This window comes from Prionailurus viverrinus, chromosome D2, assembly GCF_022837055.1.
Source record: "Prionailurus viverrinus isolate Anna chromosome D2, UM_Priviv_1.0, whole genome shotgun sequence".
NCBI classification, from domain to species: Eukaryota; Metazoa; Chordata; class Mammalia; order Carnivora; family Felidae; genus Prionailurus; species Prionailurus viverrinus.
Window position 1 is genome coordinate 63,118,397 of NC_062571.1, and position 22,838 is coordinate 63,141,234.

A 22,838-nucleotide genomic window follows, 5' to 3' on the forward strand; every position below is an offset into this window, starting at 1 on the left:
GGGACAGAGAGAGACAGAGCATGAACGGGTGAGGGGCAGAGAGAGAGGGAGACACAGAAACGGAAACAGGCTCCAGGCTCTGAGCCATCAGCCCAGAGCCTGACACGGGGCTGGAACTCACGGACCGTGAGATCGTGACCTGGCTGAAGTCGGATGCTTAACCGACTGCGCCACCCAGGCGCCCCATATATTTGTTGTATTTTAAAATACAGACTTTTTTTTTTTTTTTTTTAAAAAGGAAGTACTCATTTCCCTTGGATGTTGTGGTCACTTAGAGCACTTACGTATGTGTGTGTCTTGTGCAAAATTAACATAATCTCTAAATAAGATGTAGAGAATATGATTATTTTTATTCACCCAAAAAACAATGTATCTAATTATTTTAGGGGTGAAACAGGGTAAATTTACACCCCCCCCCGCCCCCGCCACACACACATTTTGAGTAATGTGACTGCTCTCTTGTCTTTATTTTTAGAACATGCTTAAGGCAATCCATGCGACCCAGAAACAGATAGACCTGGTAAAGCTCCATGAACAATCCAAGAGGAACCTGGAAGAAGAAATCCAGAACTACAAGGATGAGGCTCAGAAGCAGAGAAAGATCATCTTTCAGCTGGAAAAGGAGCGAGATCGGTACATCAATGAAGCCAGTGACCTTACCCAAAAGGTAAGTCACTCCTTGACGATGTGGATGGAGCACAAGCACGTTCTTTCTGATTGTCACACACTGTAGCAAAGAGGATTTATTCAGATGTGCGCTTGTGGTTTGCGTGAGAATTTAAGAGAAATGACGTCAGCAGAGTAAAAGCTGTCCCAGAGCTGATCTGGGCCAAACTGCGAAATGGACAAGGCCAGTGCTTAGGGGTTCCCTTCACCTGTTGTCGTGCCGTGCAGCTTCCCAGAGCTGGATGCGTGGGGGTGGGATGGGATGCGGGGGGAGCTCTTGGCATCGTTATCTCTGCACCCTTTGTTCACACCCCCCACGTCTGGCCCTGAAAACCTTGTCCCTTCAGACCGAGGATTGCAGCTAGTAGTTAGGAGCAAGGCATCGAATTAAATAACCTCAGATTAAGACGTGAGTAACTACTGGCATCAGGCGAACGTTCACACAACTATGGGGAACCTGAAACCTCACCTGTGGCGGAAATTCACACGTTGTGTAGCTAAGTCCCACATCTCTACCTCTTGTAAGCTGCTGAGGAGAGAGAATGCTCAAGGCAGTGTCTTGAAGAATGACTTCGGGGATTTGGATTCTACTTTAACCAGTTGTCTTAGCACATTGCCAGCATTAAGCATGACTGGTCAGACTATCCACCTTCAGTGCATTCACAGCTGCATAGAGCAGGGGGCTTCATGAGGGGGTTTCATGGTGTCAGGAGGTGGGGTTGGGGAATGGGGGAAAGTTTTAAGTATGAGGCTGAGAGAAGAGAGTTTGGGAGAAAAGACTCATTTAATGAGGTTCCCAACCACCCCCGGCTGCCTCGAAAAGTGTTCTCTATTCTGCAGCATAAGCCCTCTTTATCATCTCCTCAATGAAATCTTCAGTGAATTCTACAGTGTTTACCAGTGCGCTTGAATGTTTACATTTGTTTTGTGTTTTTTTGGAGTGGGATCTCAGAGAAGATGACAAGGAGGACAGCCAACATTTGAATTATAAACATTAAGAAAGTGGGAAACAAGCATTACTGTTAGGAAATCAGCTTCTTCCCGCTTAGACTAAATAAATGCCGAGCAGATGTTTGTAGAATGTAAGTTTGGAGGAACACAAATGCATATGCTCTGTCAAGCCCTGGCTGGACGTGTCTTCCTTGTAAAAGATCCCCCCGGTGATTCTCATATCCCTGACTGGGAGCCGTTGGTATACAGCATTTCTCTTCTGACTTAATCATCTTACAAGTGCCATTGATTGATTTCCTGACTCGGAGACGACCAGCTGTCAGTTCAGGAACTCGTATTCTCCAGCCTGGGCTGGCCCATTAGGCTCTGCATCCGTCAGCTTAAGCTGTAACAAATAACCCTCAAATTTCAGTGGTTTATAGCAACAAAGATTTATCTTTTGCTCAAATCAATGGCCTTTGAGGGTCAGCTGCAGCCCTGTTTCATGCCATCTTCACTTCAGGCTGGCCTCGTACAGAGGGAAAACAGAGTAATAGTGAAACTTGTGATGCTCTCAGAGCTTCTGCTGGTAAGGGAAGGGCGCAGGGCTTGTCCATTCATATTCCCTTGGCCAAAGCTAGTCACGTGGCCAAGCCCAACATCCCTGGATAGGAGTATAAATCCTTCTAAGAGAGAGGCTCTGTCTGGTGAGACAGTAAATATATCTGAACATATAATCTGTCGCAGCTTCCTACTTCACCTTCTTGATGATCAATCTCTCTCCACTCCTGGCTGCCATCACACTATCAAAACTAGCTGTTAAAAATTCCGATGTATCACCCCCAGCCTTACAAACCTCTGTCACTTCTCAGCAACTGGGGCAGTGCATCTTTAGCACATGTAGAAACTAATATGTCTATAGCTAGTGGGAATTAGGGGAAAACTGCTCAGGGCTGCAGTGGACTAACCCAGGGATGCCTTGGTCCCCCCTGGTAGAGTGAGTCAGTATTTGGACACATATCTATAACGCATGCAAGACAAAGTAATTGGTGTGCTGTGATTTATGAGACAGAGTCCAAGCTCTTTGTTCTTCCTGGAAAATCCTTCCTTCCCTTCTCTGTATGGAAAACTCCTCTTCATCCTTCAATACCCAGCTCAAGTGCTCATCTCTGGGGTCATGCCTGCCCTGACCTCTACTTTGTGGATTTGTTGATATCTCTGGAATGGCACTTATCTTCTCGAGTATTTTCTTTGCACATTTGCTTTTCTTACTTTACAGAGAGCTCTTGAGAATAGGGTCTTTATCTCATTCATTTCTTCACCTGCAGTGTGCTGGTAAATACTAGGCACCAATAAAGTGTGTGTTAAACAGATGGATAGATGACAAGTGATAAAAAGAATGCTGCCACTGAATTTAATACAGGATTATTTATTTTTCTGTTTCCTTGTAAAAGGTAAGGGTACCAAGTTTTTTGTTGTTGTTTATTTTTTCTCTTTTCTTTTCTTTCTTTTCTTTAACTTAAATCCAAGTTAGTTAATGTATAGTATAGTATTGGTTTCAGGAGCAGAATTTAGTGATTCATCACTTACATACAACACCCAATGCTCATCCCAAGTGTCCTCCTTAATGCCCATCACCCATTTAGCCCATCCCCCCACCCAACTCCCCTCCAGCAACCCTCAGCTTGTTCTCTGTATTTAGAAATCTCTAAAGTGCCAAGTTTTGCTGGTAACTGTTTTTCACAATTTCTGATGTTTAATCGCATAAGCTTATATAATGTATCACTAAATCATCTGAGCACAGTTCTTAAAATATTATTTATTAACTGCAATTTTTCTGTCTCTTACTTAACCCCTGATAGCCTTATATATGTTGCTATGGCAACTCCAGTCATCTCTAGACTTCTTCTTAAGGTCCCGTGTGTCCTTAATACATATAAGAAATATGCTCCTCCCCATATTTCTTTCTTTGTTTACTGTCACACACACACACACACACACACACACTCGCACACACATACCTCACTCATTCAGACAAACAGAAAACTCCCTTTCATGCATTCTATTGATAGGGAGTTGAGGACTGATATCAGGGGCTGGGGATAATGTCACAAAACTGATGTTTTTATCTATTTCTGGAGTGAGTGTATGTTGTTCCAAGTTTTGACCCAGCAATTTCTTTTGTAAGAACTCAATCTATGGAAAAATAAAAATGCAAAGAGTTTTACAAAAGAACATTCTTTGAAATAAATTCTGCTACATTTATATGAGACAATATTATGTACCATGAAAACCACGTGTTTGAAAAGTAGTTTTAAAAATAGGGAACATGTTCACAATATGAATCTGACAAAAACAGAATGCAAAATTACTTATATGGTTTGACCTAGTTTTATCCATGTGCATAGGAGAAGGGTTGATATTTGATTTTGAACTCTTCGTATTACTTATTTTCTAAATAGGTACCAAATATTTTTTGAAAGATGGATGGAAAGTATAATTAGATATCTGAATTAACTACTCAAAGACTTACTTATAGGTACTTACATTAAATTCTTCTTCAATAACATATTTATCATTATGGGCCTTCCCTCACTTCAAATTCATTTGGAACATGTTGCCATAATGGACAATCTTACCTGAACTATCCTTGGCAGTTTTAGCTGTGAGTGACTTATGGCACGGTCTCTTCTGCCTTCTGGGCTGCAAAAACAGTGTTGATATTTGCCTTCTGCTTCTTTCCATTTAGAGAAAAAAAGGTGAAATCTTAGATACTAAAAGGCCTACATTACATTTTATTAATTTTACTTGGCATTTGCAAACAAGGCAGAAAATCCTTTTCTGTGCCAGAATTGGATGGCTCAGAATCCCAAACCTTTTCTTATGTGCCTGTCTCAGTCAACACTTGCCATAATAATGCTGCATAATACAGAACCACCAAATCTCCCTGGAGTGCAAAAACAAGCACTTATTTCACACACATCTGCAGTTGAGTGGGAGTCAGGTGATCGAGGCTAGGCTTGCCTGTACTTGGCTTGAGGCTGTGAATTGGGTCTGGTTTTGCTCTACATGTTTCTGATTCTCAGGATGCATGGTGTTCTCATGGAGAAAGAAAGGAAAGCAAAGGACAAACCCACCCACACAAGCACAATTCACAGCTCTCTACTTGCCTAATGTCCTTTGACATCCCATTGGCTGTGGCAAGTCACATGTCTGATCTCAACAGCAAGGGGAGATAGACTCTTCCCACCAAGGTGGTGGGGACAGGGAGAGGGAGTGAATATTTGCAGAACCATAAGATAACTTAGTCCAACGTTTCAGCACTTTTTATCCTCATGGTTTCTCCTCTGCTGCACTCCCAAATTTTACTATTCAGATAAGTCGAGAGGCACTAGGAATGGCATTGTGAGTTGTGGTCCCCCATATTTACTGAACTTTTGTAAATTCTGGGTAAAACCATTCCTGGTTAATAGTTAAATCTGTGACCCATCTTGCACATTATGCACTTAACTCATTTTAGAACCCCTCCCTTTTCATTTTAAATATTAAACTTCTGGCCATTCCTCTCCCAGACATTTTATATGCCAGAAAGCATTCTTTCACAATGGATGCTTACCTACATGTCCCTTAATGCTCTGCTTATTTGCCTGTAACAGTGTCACTCACGCAAAACCCTCCTGCACAAAGTTCCAAGGCATGAATAATAATGTGCTTTCAAGGGCTTAGCAGTAAATGAGGAAAGCAAAGGTTGATCAAAGAAATATTGTTGACTGAATAGGTACTTCATGATGAAATGAAGCTCCTGTTTCTTTGATATTAATTTGAAGTTTTATACACAGCATCTTCCATAGGATAGAACCCCGGACATACACAAATTATAAGCTTTTTCTGTTGTAATAAAATTAGTGTACAAGGGATTACTGCTTTCCTGCAGAACAGAATTTGATCCATAGAAACATCAAATTTGTTAAGTACTAATATTATAGAATAGGACATAATGTTAACCTGTCACAAAAATCTATTATTTATTAAATGATGAAATTATGATATGCTAGGTACTTAGTGATGGTGCAAATATATGTATCTTCTCACTTAAATCCTCATAATAGCCATCTGAGGTAGATACTATTATATCCCTCATTTTATGACATAATGTAATATGTTATTAAAAACAGACACATAGATATGCCTCTCTAAATTTAAGGTAGAAGATAAAATAAGAAAGCAAGAGGGACTCCTGGGTGGCTCAGTTGGTTGGGCGTCCGACTTCAGCTCAGGTCATGATCTCGCGGTCCGTGAGTTCGAGCCCCGCGTCGGGCTCTGTGCTGACAGCTCAGAGCCTGGAGCCTGTTTCAGATTCTGTGTCTCCCTCTCTCTCTGACCTTCCCCCATTCATGCTCTGTCTCTCTCTGTCTCAAAAATGAATAAGCGTTAAACAAAATTAAAAAAAATAAATAAAAAATAAGAAAGCAAGAAAAATAGAGGAGACTTAAAATCTCACGTGCCTGGCCACATAGGGTTTTTGTTTGTTTGGTTTTTTTGGTTTGTTTGCTTTTTTTTAGAGAGTGAGTTTTTTAGTTTCATTATGAAGGTAAAGGCATTGTCAGCATTCAAACCATTGACATTGAGTCAGAAAAACTTATTGGAGAAGTTTATTATACTGATATTTCATCAAATGTAAGTTAAAGGGTTCCAAATTCAATGACCTACTTTCTTATCCTGCCTTAGTCTATATGATGTTTTGACTATGCTGCAGATTTCCAGCATGCATTATTGATTTTTATCTCACTCTTATTTCTATTGGCAGGTTGTTTTAACAGAAAAAGAAAAGGTAGTAGGTTATAAACTGGAATTGTACCCTCATAGTGCACTGTAAGCATTTTCTGGGCTAGTCTGAAGTAGGCTTATGAGGGCCAGGATCTCCAAGTCTCTGGCTGTAACAAAGCTTTCTATATTTGTGTGGGATTTATCTCATGAGTTGGTTTGAGGTATCTAAAAGTGTAATCAATTAATTAAACTCCAGTCCCACAGCTGGCATCCCATATTCTCTGATATGCCATTTTCAACAGGGGACAATCTGCTGACTAAAGGTTTTGCTCCTACTTAACACCCCACACATTTTATGAATTTTCAGGATTTGACATCAGTTTGAATGATTTCCATAGAAAAAAATCGAGTTCCAACCCTCAGAACTAAATTGCTTTGTAAATTGTCTTTTCCTTTTTCCTTTTTTTTCCCATTGTCACTTAACTAAAATATCTTTGATCTTGGTATTACGATGGGTTCTTATTACTCCCAGCTTTAACAATCCAGAAGCATGTGCACTGTGATTTTGTGCACTGTTTTGTGCAGAAAGATGGACCCTGCCAGCCGGATGCCTCCAAAAGAAATGCCCTTGGCTGCATCCTTTTTCTGGAGTGTTCTGTCTGTGCAAAGGATTATTCTTGTTATATCTCAAAGTGATTGAACAAGCAATTTTTTTCTTTTCTCTGATGTGCAGCTTGATATTCTGAATGCTGATGATGCTGTTCAAAGTATTTTCAATCCATTCGTTTCACTGACCCCAAAGAGGGTAATCATGTCCATAGAAAGGCTAAATTTTAGTCTAAAGTAGTGCTTTTTCTTTTTTTAAAATCAAACAAATAACTGATCTACTAATGGATATCTTATTTAGGTTTTTACATTTATTTTTAACTTACGCATTTTCGTTACTGTGGTGGTACCTTAAAACACTGCCTGCTATAGATTCTACAGATATGGATCAAAGAGATGAGGGGAGAAGGAATGGGGTTTCCATTCATTTCAGATGTATCCACATGCCTTTTCCCCAGACCTCCTTGTCTCAGATTTTCTAATTTATTTCCTTCTAGATCCTCAACCAACCATCGCAACCATTCACCACTGTCTGTATACATTCTTACTTTGGGATACTTTCTTTCCACACAGAGTGGATGATAGCAATTAATAATAATAAAACTATAAAAGCATATGAAAATACTTCGTACAAATCTAGCGGCATAAATTTTAAAAAAAGGCCGAAATGGTCAATTCTCTCAAAAATACATACCTACATCAAGGTTTGACTTGAGGAGAAGTAGAAAACAGAAAAATCAATAGCTATGGCCACCAAAAAAAAAAAAAATGAGGGAGAATAAGCTCCAACACTCACAGAGGGCCTAATAACTTTATAATTGAGTTTCTTCAGACTTTTAAGAATCAAATAGTTCTTAGGCTCTATAACTTTCGAAAAAGTGCGCTCATGCACTTTGTATCTTTTGGGGTAATACTGATTGGCACTGCTCTACTGATGTATAACCCATGCCTTCTGCAGTGATAATGAGTAAAGACTCCAGGCCAAGGAGAGAGCTTGGGGTCTGAGGTGAGTCCTTGGTTGGGATGGTTGAGGAATAAAAAGGAAGAGGTGGTTCCCACAAATTGTGTAAATCCCAAATATTAACTGCTTAGAAAATATATGTAGGACCATTCTTAGAAACTATCCATTAACCTTCCAGTGTTTGAACCTGTCATAACACCCTATACATGTCCTGGTTATATTTGTACCTTGGTTATCCATTTTGTGGTGGAGTCACTCAGCAGAGGTGAACTTGAGGGTAGGGAATGTGTCTTCTGGTTCTTTACATCACTAGTGCTTTTACAGTGCCTGCCATAGATAAGTCCTCAATACATGTTTATTGAGTGAATGAATAAATGGGTGAGTGAATGAAAGAGTGAACAGAAAGGTACTCTGTTCACTTTACGAAACTAGCAGAAACCTTGATATTGAAATAGAACGAAAAAGGAAGTTAGAGACTTAGATCACTTGTGAATACTTATGCAGAATCCTAAATGAAATTCTAGTAAACCAAATTCAACAGTACATTAAAAGCATCATCCAGTATGACCAAAGAGGGTCTGTCCTGAAACTGCAAGGATAGTTTTCTGTTAAGAAAACTGTTGCTGGCACTATGGAAATGGAAAGTGTTACAGCCATTTTGGAAAGGAATCTATCAATATCTATTAAAGTTAAAAACATATATGTCTTTTGAACCAGATATTTCACTCCTGGGAATCCTTCCCAACAGAAGTAAAAACACAGGAGCATAAGGACACATGTACAGAAATGATTATTTCAGCAGGGTTCAGAGCAGCAAAAAAGTGGAAACCAAACTAAGGCCCCTCAGAGGGGAAGAGCTGAGTGTATAGTGTCTCACTCACACTGGAGGGCATTAAACCACCTTTAAAGAGAATGAATTAGAGCTACTCCGCATGATTCCCCAAAATATTATTGAGAGATTAAAAAGCAAGGTGCATAAAATGTGTATAAGGAGATCACATTTTGCTAAAAAATAAAAACAAAACCCAAAAAAGCAAGACAAAGGAAGACAAACAAATCCCTGTGTCTGTATATTTACTAGTTGAAGAGCTGTGGGTGATATTACTTTTTTTTTTTTTACTTAAATTTCTTTCCTTGTAAAATGAGGGTGATTAATAATGCATATCTCATAGGATTTTTTGTAAAGATTAAATGATAGAATGTACCTGAGAAATATTGGCTGTTATTATTATTATGCTAGAAGACTTGAATATATGTAGAATTCAAATAAAAATGTGGACGAACACATACTAAATTGTTAACCTGGTTACTTTATGTGTCAATGAGGGGTTGATATGGGTAGAAGAGAGAAGGAAGATCCAAGTAAATAAGTAGAAGAAAAAAAATTCACGTTGATGCATTTATTTAAAATTATGGAACATGGGACTACTTATAAACACATAAAATTAAAATACTTGTAAAAGGAAACATTTATTAGTAAGTATATCAAATAAATAGAACCAATAAGAAAAAAATAGTATAAAATAATATACGCTGAAAAGGCTTTTACTACAATTGAACTCCATCCTTCCTTAAATATTTTTTAAATGTTTATTTATTTATTTTGAGAGAGAGACAGAGAGACAGAGAGACAGAGAGTTGGGGAGAGGCAGAGAGAGAGAGGAAAAGAGAGAATCCCAAGCAGGCCCCGTGCTGTCAGTGCAGAGCCCAATGCCGAGCTTGAACTCACAAACTGGGAGATCCTGACCTGAGCTGAAATCAAGAGATGGAGGCTTAACTGATGGAGCCAACCAGGTGCCCCTTTCCTTAAATATTTCTAAGAAAACTTTGAAAGGTGTTTATTTAAAGATATAAAGGATAAATATATTAAACACTAGGCATCATTAACTCTGATGGGAAAACATTAGAACTGTTTCTTGGAGTGTGTTTTCTGGAATACTAACTCCACATGGGGGAATAAAAGGCTTCTGTAGTGCAATGACTTGGGAACATGTTGCTCACAAGTAACCCACACCTGAGTCGTAATGAATATGAGTATGTCAAAGATGTAAGTACTTTTTGACCTTTAGGTTCTAGATAAAATACCTCCTTTTCAGAGAAACCTTCTCTGGCCATGTTACTGCATGGACATGCCCTTCTTTCTATTCTCTGTCACATTGCTGTTTCTTTCCTTTAGTTATAACCATTAATTAAAATAACGCCACTGAAATGCAGTAAAAATCTTCTGAAGAATTTTCCCCTTATATATTCTAGCTTTTGTCTAGACCATCATTCCATTGATTCAGTCTTCCTTGCTAAAGTTTTTCTTCTGAAGGAATTTTTGAAGAAGTTTGTCCTTAAAAAATCAATTTCTGTGGACATTGCAGCTAAGAGTCATGATTATATAATTTCAATTGTACGGATTGCTTGTTGAGAAGCATTGGCTCACGGTGGAATTTTGTGCCTCGGTTTTTCATAGTTGCAAAAAAGAGGTAGTTATCTTGTATCTCATCTTTCCTAGAAGTGTTTTGTGCACAATAGAATGCATTTTTATGAAATCCTTTGAGTTTCCCTGATGGAGCGAGTTTGACATTGGCAAGACAGTGCTTTGATTGCTATCGATGTCCAAAGGCCACTTTTCTTTTTCGTGGTTAAATTTATAAAGCTGTGAGTGTGGCCAAACAGCTAAGTTATCTCTTATCTTTCTTAGTGCTCCATGTGAAGATCTGTTTAAACCTGCACCTTTTCTTTTTCTTTTTTTTTTTTTTTTTTTTGGTGGGTGGGTGTTCAGGAGAGGTTTTCAGAATTGAAAGAATTTTTTTACTCTTGTGATCACAAAATAACTGCTAAAGCCTTCATGCTTGAGCAGAACTCTGGTGTAGATAAAATGTATGTTTGCCCCTAATCAGCTGGGCTGAATTTCTGTGTTGCACTGCAGTGATCAGAACTGCAGTCAGATTTCCTGATTGCTAACATTTCTACCAGCTACTCTTAGATCAAAATCTCTGTTTGTCCTGAACTGATAATTACAGATTGGCTATGTAACCATTTTTCTATACCTCTTTTTCCCCCAGGTTCTCATGAACATGGAAGACATAAAAATCCGTGAAATGCAGATTTTTGACTACAGGAAAAAAATCGCTGAATCAGAAACTAAATTAAAACAGCAACAGAACCTGTATGAAGCGGTGAGGTCAGACAGGAATCTGTATAGCAAAAATCTAGTTGAGGCTCAGGTAAAGAATATGTTTTTGTCTTTATGTTTTGACTCCTCCCCTTCCTGGGTTCAAAGCAGTTTCTGTTATCCTAATGGCAGGATTTAGAACAAGGCAAGCAAGAAATCTCATGGAATTCACCTGAGAGAGAAGGATCAGTTTGTGCAGAACTATCAGATTATTTGAAATAGAAATGACACAACTTGATACAATGTGAAGATCATGGTCCTGCTTTTAATTATTATGTAGAATTGCCATTCTCTTGTTTCTAATTTTTCAAACTGCTAATAGCTACCAGGGCTGAGAGGGGAGCAGCATTCTGTTGTCATTTAATTGCACATCTTTGCTTTGTAATCTCTTAGTTATAATGTTTGTTGTTGGGCCAATTCTTCCCTTGTAAAATGAAGAATAAAATGTGTGTGTTGTGTATATGTTTGTTGTATGTGTGTTGTATATATGTGTTGTGTGTTGTGTGTGTATGTGTGTGTGAACTGTTCATTATGCATACTTTGTATATATCTCATGAGAATATTTTGAGAGTTAATGCTACAAAGTACTTTCAGGTTGATGGGCACAAGGTACAAAGGAACAACAACCTGGTGGTGATTGTCCAGGAGACCATTGTTTTGAGAGAACCTCCCTTAAAAGCTCTTGACTATGTATTGAACTTCTATACAGAGGGTGATGTCTATTTAATTCACTTTCAAACATTTCTCCTTTCATTTTGTTAGGATGAAATAACAGAAATGAAGAGAAAATTAAAGATTATGACCCATCAGGTAGATCAGCTGAAAGAAGAAATCTCAGCCAAAGAGTCAGCACTTGTGAAGTTACATCTGGAACAGCAGCGGATAGAAAAGGAGAAGGAAACTTTGAAGGTACAGATCTTATAATAAAAGTGATGGACCAATAGACTACCTCTTTGACCCACTTGAGGCAGGCTCCATGCTCATTGAAGGCAACAAGGTGCAGGGAGAACAACCAAGGAACCAGGAGGGTGAACTCTAACACCTTCAGGTCAGGCTTCTGTATGGGTAGTGCTCCCAGGTAAAGCAGAGGAGGAAGCCAGTGGAGATGCATAAGCACCCCTTTCACCTATACTGCTATTATCACATCAGTGGAAGAGAAACTAGCAGGTCAGCAGTGCCTAGGAAGTCCTGGAGCTTGCAGGCTTGCTACAATCCCTTTGCATTTATAACCTCAGTCCAACACCCATACCCAACCCTCCCAAACTCTTCCCTGGACCTTCCATAAGGTGGTGCTGGCAAGACTTTGTCACTCTGCTCCTAATAGTTGTTTGCTTTATGTGCACCTGACTTTTCTACCTGCATTAGCATTAGCCACTCCTCCAGAGCATCACCTCTGTCTTTATATATACTACTAAGACATATCCTTTTAAATCTACTAACTTCGAACATTATATGTCTACCAATATAACATAAAGACTTTCCCCAAGAATACAGACCAAATAATTACGCCCTTTCAAATCCATGAACCAAATATGTTTTAGTATACACATTCACTAAACCTAATGTATTTTCCTTTTCCTATCAAATCCAGTAGATTTCCCTTCTAATCCATTTGACTGAAGAATTAAAAAGGAACTTCTAAGAGTATGAAAGTATCACTTTCATTTGAAAATGTATACGCAGAATACTCATGGATGTCTATAAGCCACTTGCAGGAACTATCTATAGCAAATGAGAGACTGGGTGTCTTGGTTTCTGCACATATTTGTTTTCAAAGATAGTTTCTATATTGAAAATGTGTAGCTTTAATGCCAAATTTCCTTGATTCCAAGATGCCATAGATTGAATATACACTCTGAATTTCATAATGGGTTTTGTCAACTTAATGATGGGTCTTTGTGTAAATAAAACTACTATATTAAATCAAGGCACATTTGGTTTGAGAAAGATTAAAATATAACAAAACTGCCTTTACAAAAAGATATGATAATTGATATTTACCTAAGACTTGATCTTCCCACTCTAGATTATGATACAAAAGGAATAGGAGGAGGGACTTAAGATGGTGGAATAGTAAGGGGACCCTGAGCTTGCCTTGTCCCTCGAATACAGCTAGATCAACATGAAATCATTTTAAACAACTAGGATATCAGTCTGAGGATTATGAAAACAATCTGCACAATTGGAGGGAGAGAATGTGACAGAAGCAAGGATTGAAGCTGTGAATTGGGGGAGAGGAAAGCAGTGGTGCTGCGTAGGGAAGGGAACCCTTTGGCAGGGAGTGGTCAGGAAGAGAGAGAAAGAGTGGTGGGGATTGAATTAGTGTAGGATTTGTGGGGGATTCTGTGATGCAGGGATCCCCTGGGTTGCACGGGGAGAGATTGCCCCCCACTTCCTACTGTACATTTCGAAGAGGGTTTTTTTTTTTTTTTTTGCCTTTCCAAGGACAAAAGGCCCACCAGGAGCTGTTGAGTGGCCAATTCAACTTCAGGGAACAGAGGTGCCCTCAGATGGATGATATCCTGGTCCCAGCTTTTTGCTCTGTGCCACAATAGACTCCAGCCACTGGGTGTGCACTGTGTGACTACTTTTCTGGGACAGAACAGTGAAGGGCTTGCTGTGAGTCTTTCCTCCAGAGGAGGGGAGTGGTCTGAGTTTTGCTGGGCCTTTTAAGATTTGGTGTTTCGAAACCCAGCCATTGGCCAGAAATAAAACACAGAACTGTGGCACTGGGAAGACAGGTTAAGGATAGGGATCTGATGAAAGCCTGGGACATTTTTATGTGAGTTCCTCCTGAACAGCAGAGGCTGTGGGTTTCCATCTCAGGGGAGGAGGGGATGGGATGATGCCATCTTCCACCCACCCCCCTGCATACCAGCAGTATCAGACTTCAGAGAGAAACACAGCACCATCTAGTAGAGGCCGAAATTGCTTCCACCAAGCCCCGCCCACCTACACCTTCCAGGCATATCTCCACTAGGGCAAGTTGGCCTGAACCAGAGTAGCAGGACCCTTGTCCAGAAGACCAGCACAAATCCCTTCCACCTGCTTTGTCTACATTTTATAGTGTGCTGCAATGTTTCAGCTCTAAGGGGAAACTGGATCTAGCTTCATTTGGGTTTCTTTTTTGTTTGTTTGTTCATTTTCTTTGCTTCTCTTTTTGTTTGTGTTGTTTTCTTTTTCTTTCTTGGGTACAGGAAGAGAAAATTTGTTGTTCTATTTTATTTTCTTTATTGTTAAACCTTTTTTGAATTTTTAATTTCTTGTTAAAAATATTTTTTCTTGGGGCGCCTGGGTGGCTCAGTCGGTTGAGTGTCTGCTTCTCTGATGAACATGGATGCAAAAAGTTTCAACAAAATACTAGCAAATCAAATCCAACAATACATTAAAAGAATTATTCACTATGACCAAGTGGGATTTATTCCTGGATTGCAGGAGTGGTTCAATATCTGCAAATCAATCAATGTGATATACCACATTGATAAAAGAAAGGGTAAAAACCATATGATCATTTCTGTAGATGAAGAAAAAGCATTTGATAAAGTACAGCATCCTTTCTTGACAAAAACCCTCAAGAAAGTAGGGATAGAATGAACATACCTCAACGTCATAAAGGCCATATACTAAAAATCCACAGCTAATGTCCTCCTCAGTGGGAAAAAAACTGAGAGTTTTCCCGTTAAGGTGAAGAACATGACAGGCATGTCCATCTCACCACTATTATTCAACGTAGTACTGGAAGTCCTAGCCTCAGCAATCAGGCAACAAAAAGAAATAAAAGGCATCCAAGTTGGCAAGGAAGACGTCAACCTTTCACTCTTTGCAGATGACATGATACTCTATGTAGAAAACCCAAAAGATTCCACCAAAAAAATTGCTTGAACATGAATTCAGCAAAGTTGCAGGATATAAAATTAATGTACAGAAATCTGTTGCATTTCTATACACCAATAATGAAGCAACATAAAGAGAAATCAAGGAATTGATCCCATTTACAATTGCACTAAAAACCATAAGATACCTAGGAATAAACCTAACTAAAGAGGTAAAATATCTGTATGCTGAAAACTATAGAATGCTAATGAAAGAAATTGAAGAAGACACAAAGAAATGGAAGAACATTCCATGCTTTGGAAGACCAAACATTGTTAAAATGTCTATGCTACCCAAAGCAATCTACACATTCAAGGCAATCCCTGTCAAAATGACACCAGCATTCTTCACAGAGCTAGAACAAACAATTCTAAAATGTTTATGGAACCAGAAAAGACTCTGAATAGCCAAAATAATGTTGAAAAGAAAACCAAAGCTGGAGGCATCACAATTCCGGACTTCAAGCTGTTATTACAAAGCTGTAGTCATCAAGATGGTATGGTACTGGCACAAAAAGACACATAGATCAATGGAACAGGATAGAGAACCCAGGAATGGACCCACAGATGTATGGCCAACTAATCTTCAACAAAGCATGAAAGAATATCCAATGGAAAAAAGTCTCTCAGCAAACAGTGTTGGGAAAACTGGACAGCGACCTGCAGAAGAATGAACCTGGACCACTTCTTTATACCATACATAAAAATAAATTCAAAATGGATGGAAGATGGAAGATGGAAGACAGGAAACCATTAAAATCCTAGAGGAGAAAACGGCAACCTCTTTGACCTCGACTGCAGCAACTACTTACTAGACATGTCTCTGGAGACAAGAAAAGCAAATATGAACTACTGAGACCTAGTCAAGATAAAAATCTTCTGCACAGCAAAGGAAACAATCAACAAAACTAAAAGGCAACCGACGGAATGGGAGAAGATATTTGCAAATGACATATCAGATAAAGGGTTAGTATCCAAAATCTATAAGGAACTTATCAAACCCAACACCCAAAAAACCAGAATAATCCGGTGAAGAAATGGGCAGAGGACATGAATAGACACTTTTCCAAAGAAGACATCCAGATGGCTAAGAGACACATGAAAAGATGCTCAACATCACTCATCATCAGGGAAATACAAACCAAAACCACAATGAAATACCACCTCACATCTGACAGAACGGCTAACATTAACAACTCAGGAAGCAACAGATACTGATGAGGATGTGAAGAAAGGGGAACCCTTTTGCACTGTTGGTGGGAATGCAAACTGGTGCAGCCGCTCTGGAAAACAGTATGGAGGTTCCTCAAAAAGTTAAAAATAGAACTACTCATGACCCAGCAATTGCACTACTAGGTATTTATCCAAAAGATACAAAAATGCTGATTTCAAGGGGCACATGCACCCCAATGTTTATAGCAGCACTATCAGCAATAGCCAAATTATGGAAAGAGCCCAGATGTCCATCAACTAATGAATGGATAAGAAGATGTGAGATACATATACAATGGAAATTACTCGGCGGTCAAATAGAATGAAATCCTACCACTTGCAACAACATGGATGAAAGTAGAGTGTATTATGCTAAGTGAAATAAGTCAGTCAGAGAAAGACAAATATCATATGATTTCACTCATAATGTGGAATTTAAGGAACAAAACATAGGGGCAGGGGAGGAAAAATAAAATAAGATAAAAATAGGGAGGCAAACCATGAGGGACTCTTAACTATAGAGTAAACACTGACGGTTGATGGAGGGGTGAGTTGAATCAGGGTGATGGGCGTTAAAAAGGGCACTTGCTGGGCTGAGAACTGGATGTTATAGATAAATGATCAATCACTAAATTCTACTCCTGAAACCAATACTATACTATAAGTTAACTAACTTGAATCCAAATAAAAAATAAATTAATTTAAAAAATTATAACAAATCTGCATTTAAATGCATTTCCATATAAAGAAATATAAATATATATTTTTAAATTGGAAAATATCCTTCATCTTTGCTCCTGTTCTCCTTGTTTGAAGGAATAGTTTTGTAGATGGTAGCTTGTTTCACCCTGGAGCCTGTAGTGGGACGGGTTTATTAATCATTGAATGAATCGGAAGACTCTTTTTATAAACAGTGCTTCACCCATCGGCCTCATGGCCCCATGTTAGCAAGGCTTCAGTGTAGCTCTATTTGGTACCTCATGACATTGATCCTCATCAAAAGATTATGACCCTATGAGTGGGGTCCAAGGTGGAGCTAAACTGCCTTCTATAAAATTCTGCTTTAGATAAAGCAATGTCCTATGCAAAAGATCAATTGTTCCTAATTCCCTAGAGTTTGACTTGGTTATTATTTGTTTCAATTATGCCCTCCATCATCATACATGTACAGCTCCAAAGAAGCGTCATAATAAAATGAAGGGCAATAGAGCTGGTATTTGGTCCTGTACCAGCACAGCTGGCAGCTGGCAAACATGAAAGATGATTAAAGGGCTTCTACCCTAGAGAGTCTGCTCTAAACGGGGAATCCCAAGTCTGGATAGCTTTGGACCATTGATTATAGAAAGGTGATTGGTTGCTTTGGACTTCCTATGAAACCAGGGTGACTTTTTTTTCCCTGGCATTTGCCATTGAGGCAAGAATGAGGAACAGAAAAAGGATGTCTGCTTAATCTATTTGAGGTTATCCAATGGTGCCTCGGCTGGATAATTTTGGCCTATCATTAGGCCTGCTTGACATTCTTTAGAAAAATACGACAGCTCAAATGTGGAGTTTCAGCCTCTTGCCTTTTTAGCCTCATATTTGAATCACGTTTCACACAGGTCTCTGGATTTCATGCATCTGAAGTTCGCAAACCAAAACCGTGGAGGGAAGGGCAGATTTTCTAGTACCTTTGAGGCTCCAAGAGACATTTAGCCTCTTATTGTTGGGCTCTACAAAGCTTCGTGGGCCCTAATTTCTCCTGGAAGGGCAAGCCCCAGCCTGTGTTTTAGACCGTGATACGCCTTTTGACAGGACAGCCCAATTTACTACTTCTCCAAGATGACAAAGAGTTGTCCATAATGGATCACCCTTGTCCCCGTTCATCCCCCCTCAAAAGAAACATCTTGCTCCTTCCATATTTCTTTTCCTTTTTCAGTTGCTCCCAGGCCTTACTGACTTCTCAGGATTCTAGACATTGTCAGCACATTATGGTTATGACAGAATGTCAATAGTCCTCTGAGACATTGCTGCATGTGCGTTCATCTGCCCATTCTGTCCCAGTCTTGTTCATCAGTGCTGACGGAGCCCTCTCATTTGGAGTGTCCTAACAAGCCCCTGATTCTGCCTCGTCACCTTCAAATCATCCCACATCAGTCTGACAGCACTTTGATTCCTGGTGAATAATTCAGCAGCAGATTCTCTATGTCCAGAGCCCAGCATCACATTAGCAACTGGCTTCAGGGCACCTTATCCTTTTACTTAGTGGACTTTCTAGGGTGACCTGGATGGGAGCTGCCACATAGACAGAGAGGGGGAGGGAAAGAAAGCCTAATTATTCTCACGACTAGAAAACTTTAGGTGGTCCTATTAGTCTTAGATGTAAACAGATGATTTCTGTGAAACCCAGTGAATGTTGGGATCATGTACGAATGGGTGAAACACCTGTGAGTATGGTTCTTGAGATATGATCTATACCTGCAGCCAAATTGGATGATATCTATTCCGTAAACACCTATCACAAAACCGTATGATTGTGGAGGCAGTGACTAAAGGGTGTGTCCCGTCATTGCATTACAATTACAACTTCATACCACTGGTAACACTTTCAGAGCCGTGGATACCTCAGGTCCCACCTAGAACATTGCTTGATGGGCTTTTGGGAGCCCAGCAATTGTTACCATCTTTCCTGGGTGAGACAGCTCAGATTTATAGCTGCTAAATGCATTAGGCTCAAGGTGTTTTGTTGATGTTAACATTTGCTGCCATAGTCTAATGCCACATCTTGTTTACAGCCCATAAATTTATGACATAAGGGGACCACTCAGAATTTTGATATATTATGGGAAAAAAACCACACAGCAATGCCAAACGCGTGAACGGTTTTACATTTCAGACAGATACTTTTACACACCGTTGATTGCATTTTAATATAACAGGGGTTTCATTTTGTTCTGCTGATGGATTCCGATCAGCTCTTGGCACTTAGGAACAGGGAAGTGAATGTTGCACATCTGGGAAAATAAAAGTTTTATTAAAGAAAACATGAGCCAAACAGGTATTTATGGCTGCCTTCACTGTCACCTTAACTGATTAAAGAAAGAGAGAGGCTGGTTCTTTGCTTTCTTTCCCAACAGGATTGCCAAAGTGGTAAGTATTAGACCAGATCTTTTCTCAATAAGTATTTGCTTTTGCTTATCCCTGTACCAAAAACATATTCGTGAATGAACAAACGAAATGTCATAAAAGAAACCTTTGGTTTCACAGTAGCCGGATGCCTTTAGTTTGTGACATTACACGTCTATTACTAGGTGTGCAGTATCTTCTACTGTTTGGATAAGCTTGAGGTATGGAGTTAATGACTCTTAGCCTCCGTGAGTCCAACCTAACTAGAGTTGGGTTGGGTCACAGGCGTTTGCAAATATGGGGCTTTCTGTCATCCCAGTGAACTTTCTGGATGGGTGGAGGTGGTAGTGGTGGTGGTGGTGGTGGGGCTCCCAATACTTCCTTGAAGGAAAAATTTATTAGTTTCTCACTGTCATTTGCCAGCCAGCAAACCATTGAAAAGTTGGAGCCTTACTATCATCTTGTCATCCCCCTTGTGTTTCCAGGCATGCGTAATAACAGAGCTCTATTCTTATTTGTTACTTTTTGTGCTGAGCCCGTCTGTGATAAAAACCTGTCCTTCCCATGTGGAAGTGGAACCTCTCAAAGACATACTTTTGTTTCCTTTAATATGAATCCCTCTGTGGCTCCCCATTGTAGACTCTGTCCAGTGTGTGGCACACAAAACCTTTCCCAGTCTGGTTCAGCTTTACCTCCTGCTGTTCCCTACCTAACACTAATCCAGCCACACTCGATGTTGGCTGTGTGGTGAACACACCAGGTACTTTACAGTTTGCATGCTTGGCTGTTTAATGCCTTCCCCCAACACAAGTCTCTGCATTTAGGAACTTATCTGTCAGTTGCCAAGGCTCCAACTGGTTCTTCCCTCTAACCCCTGGGCAGGCAGGAATTAGAAACTCCCATGTCCTTTTTCACTCAGTAGATAGCATTTGCACATTGTGGTGTGGTTTTATTTGTTATTTCTAATAGATGATGAATCTTTCAAGTTTTATTCTTGTATTTCACTTACAACCATTGGGCGGTGATAGCAGTGGGGCTACAGGGTTTGGAATCAGAAGATCTGGGTTGGAATCCAAACTCTGCTACTTACTAGCTGTGTGACCGTGTGCAAGTTAATTTGCTTTTCTTTGTCTCTTATGGATCACATTTGTTTTTTTTTTAATGTTTATTTATTTTTGAGACAGAGAGAGACAGAGCATGAACGGGGGAGGGGCAGAGAGAGAGGGAGACACAGAATCGGAAGCTGACTCCAGGCTCTGAGCCATCAGCCCAGAGCCTGACGCGGGGCTCGAACTCACGAAATGTGAGATCATGACCTGAGCCCAAGTCCGACCCTTAACCAACTGAGCCACTCAGACGCCCTTTTTTATTTTTATTTTTTAACGTTTATTTATTTTTGAGACAGAGAGTCTTACGGATCACATTTGTAAACTGGGGACAAGAGTAGCTATGTAAGATGCCTGGTATCAAAATGCCTGAGATATTGTAGGTCACAAACATACTTGTGGAATTGGAGTGAATGTGTCCTTTGATGAGAGGTATTTTCTTTCTGAAACTGACTAGTCCACGGCACCCTGTCTCCATCACTCTTACGATTTCCATGTGACCTCAAGAGCCTCAAGATCTGAGCTCTCCCCGGAAGTCTCCCTGACAACCATAGTCCTCTAACCTCCTATAACATCCATTCACTGTCTGTGTGCTAATAAAGATACTGAAAAATTGCTGCCTGGACTTGTTAATGTTCATATAATACTTGTATATCTTATCTTCTCATCTAGATTGGAAGCATCTTAGGGATAGGATCTATGTATCTTTTTGCACCATGACATCTCTTCTGTTCCATCAAGACATTTTATAAGACAGACACTTGGTTGTTATCTTTGTTAATTTAATTTTTGCTTGCAGTAGGCTTTATCTTTACAGTTGATATGCCCATGGTGTTCGGACCATTACAGGAAGTGATGCATGCAAAGACCCTCCCTCACCCCTCCATACCCCTACATCCTCCGCTGCACTATTCTTTGTGAATTCTCACCTTGTTTAGCTGGTGAGAGAAGTGCTGCTGAATACCAATGAAGCCTCTGCTACACATATATAGAAAAATGATGGAAATCCCTCAAGGGCACAACTCATAGAATAAACATGACCACTGTAATGTTCACTGCTGTTTCTTTACAGGCCTGTGTGTGTGTGTGTGTGTGTGTGTGTGTGTGTGAAGCTTGTTTTGCTTGTGAGAGTGATCAGGCCATATTAAGCAAAACATCAGAGGAAAGTATAAGAAGAACAACTCTACATCTGATCCTGGGCCCTGCAGTCCAGGCTGGTATTGCCACAGAGTGAACTTTGTCTGTACCTTTCGCTCTTTGTCAGGCCGAGCTGCAGAAGCTCAGACAACAAGCTCTGGAGACCAAGCACTTCATTGAAAAGCAGGAAGTGGAGGAGAGAAAGCTCCTGCGGATCATCGCTGAGGCCGATGGGGAGAGGCTGAGACAGAAGAAGGAATTAGACCAGGTAGGAACATCTCCTCACCAGACCTCATCAGCAAGCACAACTGTGTGATTCAGCTTTTCATGAATCCTCATTCTTTATGCTCTTACATTCTATTTATTGGAAGAACAGCAGCAGCAGAAGATCCGTCTTCTGTTGATTAATTATAAAATATTTGTTCATTATTCAAGTCATATTTATGAGCATTTACTGTCCTCCAGGCACTGGGGATACACTGACCAACAAGAAAATAAGGTCCTTATTCTCAGGGAGTTTACATTCTAGTATAATATAAATGCTCACATATAATTGTAATTAAAAATGGCATAATTCCAGGGCTAGAAACTCAAATGCATAATTAGGGGGTTAGAAACTTACATACTGTCAGAGGCACCTGGGTGGCTTAATCAGTTAACCATCTGACTCTTGATTTTGACTTGGTCATGATCTCACAGTTTGTGAGGTAGGGCCCTGGGTTGGGCTTTGCACTGACAACTCAGAGAAGTCTGCTTGGGATTCCCTCTCTGCCTCTCTGTCTCTGCCCCTCCCCAACTCGTTCTTTCTCTCTCTCAAAATAAATAAACAGAAAAAAAAAAAGAAAGAAACTTAAATAAGCTTTCAGAGATTTGGGAGAGTGAAAAAAGAAGTTGCCGGTGTAAGACAGTAAGGAGTGGTGGAAACTGGTAAGAGCTAGCCCATCATTAAGTCATTCAAATTTTAACATTTATAGGGGCGCCTGGGTGGCTCAGTCAGTTAAGCATCTGACTCTTGATTTTGGCTCAGGTATTGATCTCATGGTTTGTGAGTTTGAGCCCTGAGTTGGGCTCTTCACTGACAATGCAGAGCCTGTTTGGGATTCTTTTTATCCCTCTCTTTCTGCCCCTCCCCCATTCATGTGTGCACACGTGCGTTCTCTCTCTCTCTCTCTCTCTCTCTCTCTCTCTCTCTTTCTCTCTCTGTCAAAATAAACAAATACACTTAAAAATTTAATATTTATAAAATAATGGGTTGGGAAAAAACCAAACTGATGGACCAAGAATTATTGGATGATGATGATGATGATGATTGA

At 39.9% G+C, this 22,838-nt stretch overlaps 1 protein-coding gene across 4 annotated transcripts in view; it reads left to right on the forward strand.

The window, feature by feature from the left end:
• CFAP58 (cilia and flagella associated protein 58) overlaps positions 1–22,838 on the forward strand; it is a 111,201-nt gene that overhangs the window by 30,166 nt on the left and 58,197 nt on the right. For all 4 annotated transcript variants that reach the window (XM_047825500.1, XM_047825499.1, XM_047825501.1 and 1 more), the window contains exons 9-12: positions 476–667; positions 10,984–11,145; positions 11,856–12,002; positions 21,653–21,793. In XM_047825500.1, the coding sequence (XP_047681456.1) occupies positions 476–667; positions 10,984–11,145; positions 11,856–12,002; positions 21,653–21,793 (642 nt within the window). The remainder of the gene's footprint in view (positions 1–475; positions 668–10,983; positions 11,146–11,855; positions 12,003–21,652; positions 21,794–22,838) is intronic.